The 10,073-nt window shown below is 51.7% G+C and overlaps 1 protein-coding gene across 3 annotated transcripts in view; it reads left to right on the forward strand.

Moving 5' to 3' along the window:
- PARK7 (Parkinsonism associated deglycase) overlaps positions 1-8,525 on the forward strand; it is a 15,845-nt gene extending 7,320 nt beyond the window's left edge. For all 3 annotated transcript variants that reach the window (XM_032863316.1, XM_032863314.1, XM_032863315.1), the window contains exons 6-7: positions 1,719-1,805; positions 8,363-8,525. In XM_032863316.1, the coding sequence (XP_032719207.1) occupies positions 1,719-1,805; positions 8,363-8,523 (248 nt within the window). In that variant the 3' untranslated portion in view covers positions 8,524-8,525. The remainder of the gene's footprint in view (positions 1-1,718; positions 1,806-8,362) is intronic.
- Positions 8,526-10,073: the final 1,548 nt, after the last annotated feature.

A 10,073-nucleotide genomic window follows, 5' to 3' on the forward strand; every position in this document is an offset into this window, starting at 1 on the left:
GGGGGGGGGGGGGGGGGGGGGGGGGGGGGGGGTGGGGGGGGGGGTGGCGGCGTGACCTGTTCTCTCTGCACGCCACCACACGGTGGCGCTGTTGGCTTCTGTGTTGTGGTGGCCCAAGGGGCTTCTGCCTGCAGTGCTCTCTGCTCTCCGCTCACCTGGGTCCCTGCTGCAGACTCAGCAACATTTCATTCGCCAGAATTTCAAATAATGGCAGGTAAATATCTCTTCTCGAATTCTCCAAATAGGATTTTTAAACCCCCCAAAGCGGTAATTTTGGGCTCACCATGATGAGAGGCATCACGGAATTCCTACATCCAACCGGAAGTTTATTAACGTTACCAGAGGCAGTGATTTTATCAGCTGAAGGGAGCAGCTGAAAACCCTTGACTCACTGTACGGTCACCTCTCAGTGTCTGCTTTCAAGTACAAGGTCATATAGGGAGTTGTTTCTTATCTCTTAAAATCTTAGAAAGAATTCAGGGTAATTGATGAGTCCGTTCAAGTAAAATTTGAATGGCGATTACTTAGACTTTACAGACTTAAAATTTGCCACCATACATGGCTGTCCTGTGTGTAGCATAAAAGTAAGGTGGAGAGAGACCTCACATCTATCTGACGCTTTTGATTTAGGAGATAGAAATTGGGACTTGGCTTGATGTCAGGCGGAAGGCTTATGTAATTAAGTATTATTTGTTGATCTTCCTGGGAACAGCAGCTGTGATCTAGCCGGTAGGTAGAGTCTATAACTCCCTTTTCCTTGGAACTGGGTTGATAAATGAAAGGTCAGTGAGAGCAGGTGCGTGCGTTGGCTGAAGCTAAAGCTCTTGAGCTCAGTCCTCTGGGCTTAGCCATGGCACCCCAGCCCCTTCTGAAGGTTACGTTGCTGTCCCAAAGCACATCTTTCTAGGTGTGGTGTGAGGCTTGGAGAAAAAAAGTTAGTATAACTACTTTTTTTAAAGTTTTAAGGTAACATAAAGTTACAAGATACTTCTGGTTTGGGTCCTTATTTGAGGACCATTACTTAGGAAATATGCTTGTGGTTATCAATGAAATTGATTGCTTTCAAAAGTGAATACATTTGGATGAAAGTCTCAAGTTAGCAACTGCATGTTTCAGAGGATCAGAAACAGACATTTGTGCAGGATCTTATGTGGTTTTTAATAAAGAAATGCTAGTGTCCTTCTATCTCAGACTTCGGGCATTTCGCAGGGCTGGACAATGTCCTGTTCCTTGTAATAATCCTGCCACCTGGGATGTTCGGGTGGGTAGATGGAGGAATGAGTGCTCATCTTTCATTTTCAAGTAGAAAAAATTAGTCTGTGAGGTCGCAGTCAAGCCCAGCAGTTGGGAAAGCACCAGCTGCCTTTTACGTGCTCAGAGGGAAGCCTTGGTGGTCTCCCCTCCTCCGATCCCTGGGACCCCTGCCTACAGTTCCTAGAGGGGCGCCACACGCCGTTTATCTGGATGCTTCTCGGTGTGATTGGATTAGATGGGTATTGAAGTATTTTGGGTTCATACTCTTTTGCCAGATGTGCTCAGCAGATGGTTTCTTACAAACATACTTTACCTCTCATATGAAAAAGTGTTTAACTTCAGAATCATAAGTATATTTTAGATAAGAGCCTCCTGGTTTTGAAGACTACTTCTGCTGTTGCAGTTTTTAAACCATTGGTTTTTCTGTGTCCACCCTTAAGTCTTTCTGTTAATCTTCTTTTTAGGTCCTACGGCTCTTTTGGCTCATGAAATAGGTTTTGGAAGCAAAGTTACAACACACCCACTTGCTAAAGACAAAATGATGAATGGAAGTAAGTATATGCTTCTATTTTAATGTCTAGAAAGACCTTCCAGAAAGCTGCCATTTAGCGTTGTTTCCTGCCCAGGTTAGCCCTGTGCAGAGAGACTCTGTGGGTTGAGGCGTGGGCTGTTCCTAGCTTTCTTCTCAAGCATTCCAGCTAGAGAGAGGGGAGAGAGAGGGAGCAAGCAGGGGGGCAGAGATGGTGTGTGCCTGTTTCTGTGTGTGCCCTGACGGGGACGCGGGCTACGCAAAGGCCAGCCAGACGCCCGATTGTCCTAGATGGGAATGGTTATGAAATGCCAGGTTTACTAGGATTTTTTACTAAACACTTTGCCAGATGCCTGAGGGTAAACTTTAAACCTTGACAGCAGTTTCAGAAAGTGCCCTTTCGCCTGCAGTCCAGAGTAAAGTGAATATTGCTCTCTTCCTGGGTGGTGGGTCTGTTTCCTTGGGTGACATTGTTTTGGTTTTTTTTGTTCGCTCATTTAGATTTGTTTGTTTATTTTTAGAGAGAGCAAGAGGAGAGGGAGGAGGGGCAGAAGGAGGGGAACAAGCAAACTGCCCGCGGAGCAGGGAGCCCTACGGAGGGCTCGATCCCAGGACCCTGAGGTCATGGCCTGAGCCGAAACCAGGAGTTAGTCAGCTGACTCGGCCACCGAGGTGCTCCCTTGGGTGGCATGTTTCTTCTATAAATAACAGCTAGACAGCTAACTTTTATTAATTTATTTTTATAAAAACAGTTTATATTCGTGGTGCAGAGTGTAAACAGTACAAAAGGGGGATGAAGTCAAAACCTAAAGATGCCTTTTCGTACCTCCTTGCCCCCTTTCTGCTTTTCAGCGGTAGCTTCTGTTACAAAGTTCCGTGTGCAACATTATCCTTTGTATTTTAATGGTTTGGGTTTTTTTCTCTTTTTTTTTTTTTTTTTTTTTTAGATTTTTATTTATTTATTTATTTGACAGAGAGAGAGAGAGAGAGAGAGAGAGAGATAGATCACAAGTAGGCAGAGAGAGCGGGGGAAGCAGGCTCCCTGCTGAGCAGAGAGCCCAATTCAGGGCTTGATCCCAGGACCCTGAGATCATGACCTGAGCCAGAGGCAACGGCTTAATCCACTGAGCCACCCAAGTGCCCCTGTATTTTAATGTTTTTACTCAAATGAGATCTAGATACATTGTTTTGCTGCTTGCTTTTTAAACCTAAGATTGTATCCTTTGGGCGCTGGGGGGTGGGAGTCATCTCTCAAGCATTTCTTTAACTAGAAGGCGGTGTGTAACTCCCAGCAAAGCAGGGTGACCAGGCATCTGAGGTACGAGTCCGTACTGATAGAGCTTTCCTCGTGACCACCGCCGCTCCCAGCACGAGCTTCAGAACACCAGCCCCGTACTGTGTTCTGTCAGACAGGTGGCGTCTTCCTCTGCCATCTGTCCCTGGAGTGCCTGTAGCAGAGAGGCAGAGACCTGGGAACTTGCAAAGAGAGAGAAAACTCACACTCGTGTGGGTAATTGCAAAAGCACCTGAAATTTCCAGTTAGAAGCCAGAAGTGGCTCGGCTGGCGCTCAGCCCGCAGGGAGGCAGAGCGGCTGGCTCTGGGTAAAACGTCAACCAACCTCATTTCGCTGAGCAAACAAGAAGACAACACGGTAACGTTAGCAGCTGATTTCGGGGTTACCTTTTTTCCCCTGCCTCAGGCCTGCTGGAGGCTGATACTGAACTAAGACAAAAAGGAGGGCAGGTAGCATCACTTTTGCGGTCTTTACAGCCAAGTCGAGTTGTGCATTTTCACTGTATTTTTTCTTCTAAGTAGCAGACCTTGCTTTTCAGAGCAGTGTTAGGCGCACAACAAAATGAAGCTGGATGTGCGGAGTTCGAGCACGCATCCTGCCTGGGCGTGTGCACCGTCTTCCTAGCCTTCCTCTCCCGCACCCGAGCAGTCTCTGAGTTACGGTCTGTGAACCTGCCCTGACGCGTCATTATCGCCCCAAATCCATCATTTATATTAGGGTTCGCTCTTGCTGTTGGACATTCTGAATATTCTTTTTTTTTTTTTTTTTTTAAGATTTTATTTATTTATTTGACAGAGATCACAAGAAGGCATAGAGGCAGGCAGAGAGAGAGGAAGGGAAGCGGGGTCACTGCTGAGCAGAGAGCCCGATGCAGGGCTCGGTCCCAGGACCCTGAGATCATGACCTGAGCTAAAGGCAGAGGCTTAACCCACTGAGCCACCCAGGCGCCGCCTCTATTCTGAATATTCTTAAATCTGATCCAAGGTAGTATATTCTTAAAAACTTAAAATTTTATTTTAGTTGCTGGGAAGATACTAAGTTATTGATAAAACCATCTGGGAGGAAAGTGATTTTTTTTTTTTTTTAAAGGCTCTTGCTGCTGGGCATTTTTAAATGTAGGAATAGAATTTACTTGGGGTGCCTGGGGGGCTCAGTTAAGCGTCTGCCTTTGGCTCAGGTCTTGCTCCCAGGGTCTGGGGGTCGAGTCCCACATTGGGCTCCCTGGTCAGTGGGGAGTCTGCTTCTCACTGTCCTAGCCCAACCCCCTGCTCATGCTTGAGCACGTACTCACGCTCTCTCTCACTGTTAAATAAATAAAATCCTTAAATCTAAGATCTTAAAAAAAAAAAAAAAAGGATCTACATGGAGCTAAAGGAGAGGTTTGGGAGAGTTGGAAAGATCAGAATCAGGCTTCCTTTAGTCCTGACGACATTGGGGGAAGGGTTGAGGAGTAGGCCATGTTCCTCCTTTATCTGAAGGTGATCTGTTGTGTCTATTCTCTTGTAATGCCTCAAGAACACTGAGGTTGATTAGGAATAGAAGCAGATTAGATTGTTAACTCTTGGAGTTTATAAAGTACATTCATAGACATTATCTCCATGGAGCCTCGCAGGCCCTGGTGCCCAGCGAGGCAGGTACTGACTTCACAAATGAGGAAACCGGCTCGGAGAGGCCCCGCGACTTGCCCAGAGTCAGGCTGGAACTCAGGCCCCGCCTCTGTCCCAGTGAGGCTCCCACACACGTTTAAGTTATGAGGTATTGAGTTCAGCCAGTAAGTCCTACTGTGAAGAGAAAAGTGCTGGAAGCATCTGCCCCTTCAGAGGCTCTGGGAGGCGGAGCTCTCATCAGCTCCTGGATGTCTCCTCTGGTGCTCAGTAGATAAGAGTGAAATTTTTGCTCAGATAAGCAATCCAGTGAGAAGACTGACATAGTCTTCCCATTTCTCAGTTTTTAAATGAAGCAATTGTGACTTTAATAGCCTTTTCAGTTCCTCCCTGTTGGTGGTGCTAGCAGGCATCTGGAGGCCCAGCCTGGAAGCTGAGCCCAGAGGAGCTGGGCCCCGGCCAGGCCATGTGGGCGCGGCTCCCTGCTGGGGGCGGTCTCCTTCCCCCACCGAGCCTTGGTTTCTCACCTGTCCTCTGAGGATACCGGTGGCCCCTGCTTCGCAGGGCTGTTGACAGGTCCCGTGAGTTACTTACTATGTGTAATGCCTGCAGAATGTTGCCTGGCACGAGCCCGCGTGGGGGAAGGGAGAGCTGGTAAGTGCCCAGCTCTGGGCCGAGTGCTAGGAGCCCCACAGTGAACAGATTGTCCTCACCGGGCCGCCGTGTGTTGTAATGACACCACCCCCTGGTCCTGCTCCTCCACGGGACTGGACTCCCACAGCAGGCTTGGGCGGGTGGCATCCTCCCCATTTTACAGAAGAAAAAAGTCAGGCTCAGAGCAGTCAGCTGACTGCTGAGTGTCAGCCCTGGGATTTGAATCCAGAGCTGCTGTGCTCAGAGGTCAGTGACTTTTTCCTTAAAGGGCCGGAGAGTAAATATTTCGGGCTTTCAGGACATTGGGTGTGGATGGCAGCTACTCTGCTGTCACAGAGCCACTGACCAAGTGGGTGAGACGTGTGCCAGTAAAAGCTGCGGTTTGGTGCCGACCCCTCAGGTCCAGTTGCCTTTCCTCTGAAGAGACTTCTGGATGTGGGATGCTTGCGTAAAGTTAAAAAGAAATTAATAATTAATGCTTCGTGGCAGTTGGCTATGGGGTGTCAGTTTGCAGAGTTCCCAAATCCACATCAGCTGAACTGCGTGCACCCGGCTGGGGCTCGCGGGTCCCAGCGTGTGCGTGTTGTCCTTGTCCGTCACTGCCGCTAGGTGGAGGTAGTTGGCCAGTATGGACCGTTTGTTCCATCTGGTGGAAACTGTGGAAAGAGCTGTGGAGCCTTCAAAGGTCTTTAACCAGTCTAAGCTGTGTTTGTAATATTTGCCCACGAAGGGGTTGTTCGGTGAGCCGTTTAGAAATCACCTCACCAACAGTTCATCTGTGAGCTCCGGAAGATCCGACCCAGCCAATGTTCTGGTTTAGCATCTGACATTGCCTTGGCCTGGTGTAACCATCAGTAAGTGAGGTTAGAGATGAAAACCTTTTCTCTTCAAACTGGAGATGATCTTTTTTTCTCTAGTAGGGTAACTAGGAAACTTGTGCTGTGCTGTAGGCAGTTATTTTCGTGAGTGACTTGATTTCTAATAAGGATAATAGGACATAAACTGCGCTAGGTGTTCTCGATCACTCGCAAAGGACGTGAACATGAGTGTGTGGTTTCTAAAGCCCGAGAATGCAGTGGAAGCTGGGTGGGGTCTGTGTGGCGCCACCAGCGGCCCCATCGCCCAGGACAGGCAGTGGGGAGTCCTCATTGCCACCCCACGTTTGGTCCTGCGTGTTGTCTCTGAGGTTTCTCAAACTTTCATTTCTTCTCTGTCCCCACTGTCCCCACCCAGGTCACCTTAAGCTCCCACCAGGATGGCAAGTTCTTTTCTGTCTTCCCCTTTGGTTCCTTCCAGTCCAGTCTCTGCGTGGGTCTGACCCAGAGGGTGTGCCCACCAGGATGGGGAGTACAGAGTCACCTTTAGGTGCTGGAGGAAGTTGGCAAAGGCTTCTCCTAGGGGCAGAACCAGATACGCTCTGATGTGCACTTTGGAAGGGTGACCTTTTGTGGTGCTGAGCAGTGAGTGGCGAGAAGGGCAGCCGAAGGGGAGGGCTGGGATGCGCAGATTGTGTGTGAAGGGGCAGATGCGGAGAGGAGAGAACAGGCGTGTTCATAGGTTCCCCTGACACGTGGGGGCACCCTCAGGGTACCATCAGTATTCTAGGCCAATGGCGGCCCAGCCTTTTGAAGAGCAGGCAGTAAACAAGGAGACTGTTTGTACCAGGTCAGTCCTGGGAGGTGCTGGTGTAGTGACCCGAGCAACCCCATCTGGGGAGGGATCGCGTATACTTCCTCTGAGGGGTGGTGGGAGGAGGTGGGAAGAGCTTTCTGTGCAGTGGAGGCAGGGGCCTGGGGAATGCCAGGTGGGAGCCCGGTGGGGACAGGTTGGGGAGGGTGGGGGGCCAGGTCGCGGGGGCACTGCTGCTCCTGAGGAGTTCGGGCCTGGTTAGTCTGTGCACAGGGACGTTTGGTGACTGCTTGTGCGGACGGTATGGCCTTGGGGAGCTGATGCTGAGGAAGCCCAGCTTTGTGGCTGTGATTTGCCCAGATGTCACATTCACTGAATTCAGATACAGGGGAAGCACATTCTTGTTTTATTGTATTTGCCTCCAAAAAGCCAATTGGGGAACACAGAAGGGGCCCCCGAGAAATGAATATGGTTTCTCCCTCCACTCATCTCCCTCACCCCGCCCCTGTGTGTCATGTCTAGTTTTTGCTTCTTTGTTTCTGAGACAGCGCAGTGTGTGTGTGTGTGTGTGTGTGAGTGTGTGAGAGAGAGAGAGAGAGAGAGAGAGATAGATAGATACAGGCAGTCTGAGGGGGACTCTGAGTGACAGGTAGTCTGCATGACAGGAGTCTGTGTGACAGGTAGCCTGTGACACGGCGTCTGCGTGATAGGAAGTGTGCGTGGCAGGCAGTCTCCGACGTGGAGTCTGGCGTGCCGTCTGCGGGGCGGCAGTCTGTAGAGAAGGGGAAGGGAAGGTGGGCCTCTCAGGAGAGAATAACTGATTTTCAAGAAAGATGAAGGGGCCCTTGGGAGAACACATGGGAGGGGTGATGGTTTGTGACAGTCTGGGCATGGTGTGGACTTCTGGTCCCCTCTCCTGGGACACGAGTCCGTCCTCCCGGTTGATGGACTCCCGAGGGGACAGACAGCCGAGGAGGACCAGGCTTCAGGCAGGAGCGGGGGGTCCAGAGGGAGCCCCTCCCAGTGCTGGCCGTTCTGCCGGTGGTCGGTGCCCAGGCGGACCCTCGAGCCCCGCAGATGTGCCCGGCCTCCCTCCCCCATGCGGCCTCACGCGCGCGAGGGCTTTCACAGGTGCATTTGCCCTGCGTGAATTGCGGTGTGTCCCTCAGCGGCCGGATGTCTTCGCCTCCCGGCCATGGGCAGTCGCCGTCGTGGGTCCGCGCGGTGCTCGCTGGAGCCCTGTCCGCCTCCCGGCGCCGTCCCCGGGGCTGGCTCGGGTTGGTTGGGTCGCCGAGAGGCCAGTCCTGCGCTGCATCGGGCGCGGGCTCGCGGAGCGGTGCTCACTGCTGTCCCGCAGAGCCCGCTGCAGTGTAACCCCTTCTCGTTCGACTTTGCAGGTCATTACAGCTACTCCGAGAACCGCGTGGAGAGGGACGGCCTGATCCTCACGAGCCGCGGGCCCGGGACCAGCTTCGAGTTCGCGCTCGCCATCGTCGAGGCGCTGAACGGCAAGGACGTGGCTGACCAAGTGAAGGCCCCGCTCGTTCTTAAAGATTAGAGCAGAAATCTTTGATCACGAAGTAGGGAAACAGGCCATTGGTAATCGTTGTCAGCGTGTTCACTCGAAGCAAAATGGGCAATTCCTGCGCAGGGCGGCCTGGTCGCTGCCCCTGAGCGGACCTTCCCCGCCTGCGCCCGGTCCCCATGGTCCTGAACCTCGATGACAGAGTACATGGCATTTAGCAAACTACCGATAGTGACCTTGTCTCTGCTTTCCCCTCGGTGGTGTGTGTGAAACCAAAGTCACGGTCAGCCTCCCTTGCATCTGTTAGCTGTCGGTAGAGCTGCTGGGCTACACGAGCACGGAGCTCACTGGACACAGCGAGGAGGAGAAGCGGAAAAGCCAAGATCTAAGAAGCTTGTGATTTTCCCCCGTTTGTCAGCTGTGTATTGTTAATGTGCTATTAAAATCACTGATGAAGTCAGCTGCCCTAGTGAATTTTTGTTGACCAGTTCCTTTTTCTGTTGCAGAAAGGGTCCTCAGATGGAAGTGAAAACCTCTCGAGGCTGGCCCAGCCTCTGTGTTTGCTTCTTCGGGTAACAGACGTGAGGGGCTGATGCGCACGCAGCCCGGGCCCACCAGCCAGGGTCCCCCCTCCCCCATCCCTGCCCACGTGACCCGGGTGAGACCCACCCGTGCATGCGACTCCATTCTGGGCCCTCTGCTGTGCCTGCCGCTGCCGTTCTGTCTGCTGAGCGGCCAAGAGGACAGGCAGGGAGGCTGGAGCCGCTGGCAGCCAACCTGTCACTGAGGAGAGCCTGGCCAGGAATGCTGGGAACTGTGCTTGGCCTGGGATCCCGTGGGACCTGCACAAGAGCCACTCTTGGCTGTTCACAGAAGCCAGCAGATTCCCGGCGCTTTTTCGCCTCCTGATGAGTGACTGCTGCATCTCCAAAGGCACGGAATAGGGTTAAGGCTGCTTCTTTTTTTTTTTTTTTTTTTTTTTGACAGAGATCACAGGCAGAGAGGCAGGCAGAGAGAGAGGAGGAAGCAGGCTCCCCGCCGAGCAGGGAGCCCGAGGCGGGGCTCCATCCCAGGACACCAGGACCATGACCTGAGCCGAAGGCAGAGGCTTTAACCCACTGAGCCACCCAGGCGTCCCGGGAGCTTAAGGCTTCTGAACATGGCACTGAGCTACTGAGGAAAACCCTTAGCTGAACGACCTCATCGCGTGATACCTTTTCTTCTTTGCTCCCATTCCTTTGCCCTTGCCCTCCTCTGGCAAAGAGCAAATGCAGCAAACGTTGTAGAAAGGCCAGCTGGTAACTTTTAAACAAGTGGGCCATAAGGTCTCTGGCACAGCTACTCAGGGGGCCTTGTACCGCCAAAGTGGCAGACTAGGCGCACGTTAGGCAATAATCATGGTTGTGTCCCAACAAAATCAGCAAAACCAGGCAGCTGTGGGCATTTGGCCCTTAGGCTGCACTTTGCTGACCCCTGGACTGGGAGGCAAGGCGGGTCATTTTTTTTTTGTTTTTAAAGATTTTATTTATTTGATAAACAGATCTTAAGTAGGCAGAGAGAGAAAGGAGGAAGCAGGTTCCCCG

The sequence above is a fragment of the Lontra canadensis genome, unplaced genomic scaffold (assembly GCF_010015895.1).
Source record: "Lontra canadensis isolate GAN:19392208 unplaced genomic scaffold, GSC_riverotter_1.0 scaffold25, whole genome shotgun sequence".
NCBI lineage: Eukaryota > Metazoa > Chordata > Mammalia > Carnivora > Mustelidae > Lontra > Lontra canadensis.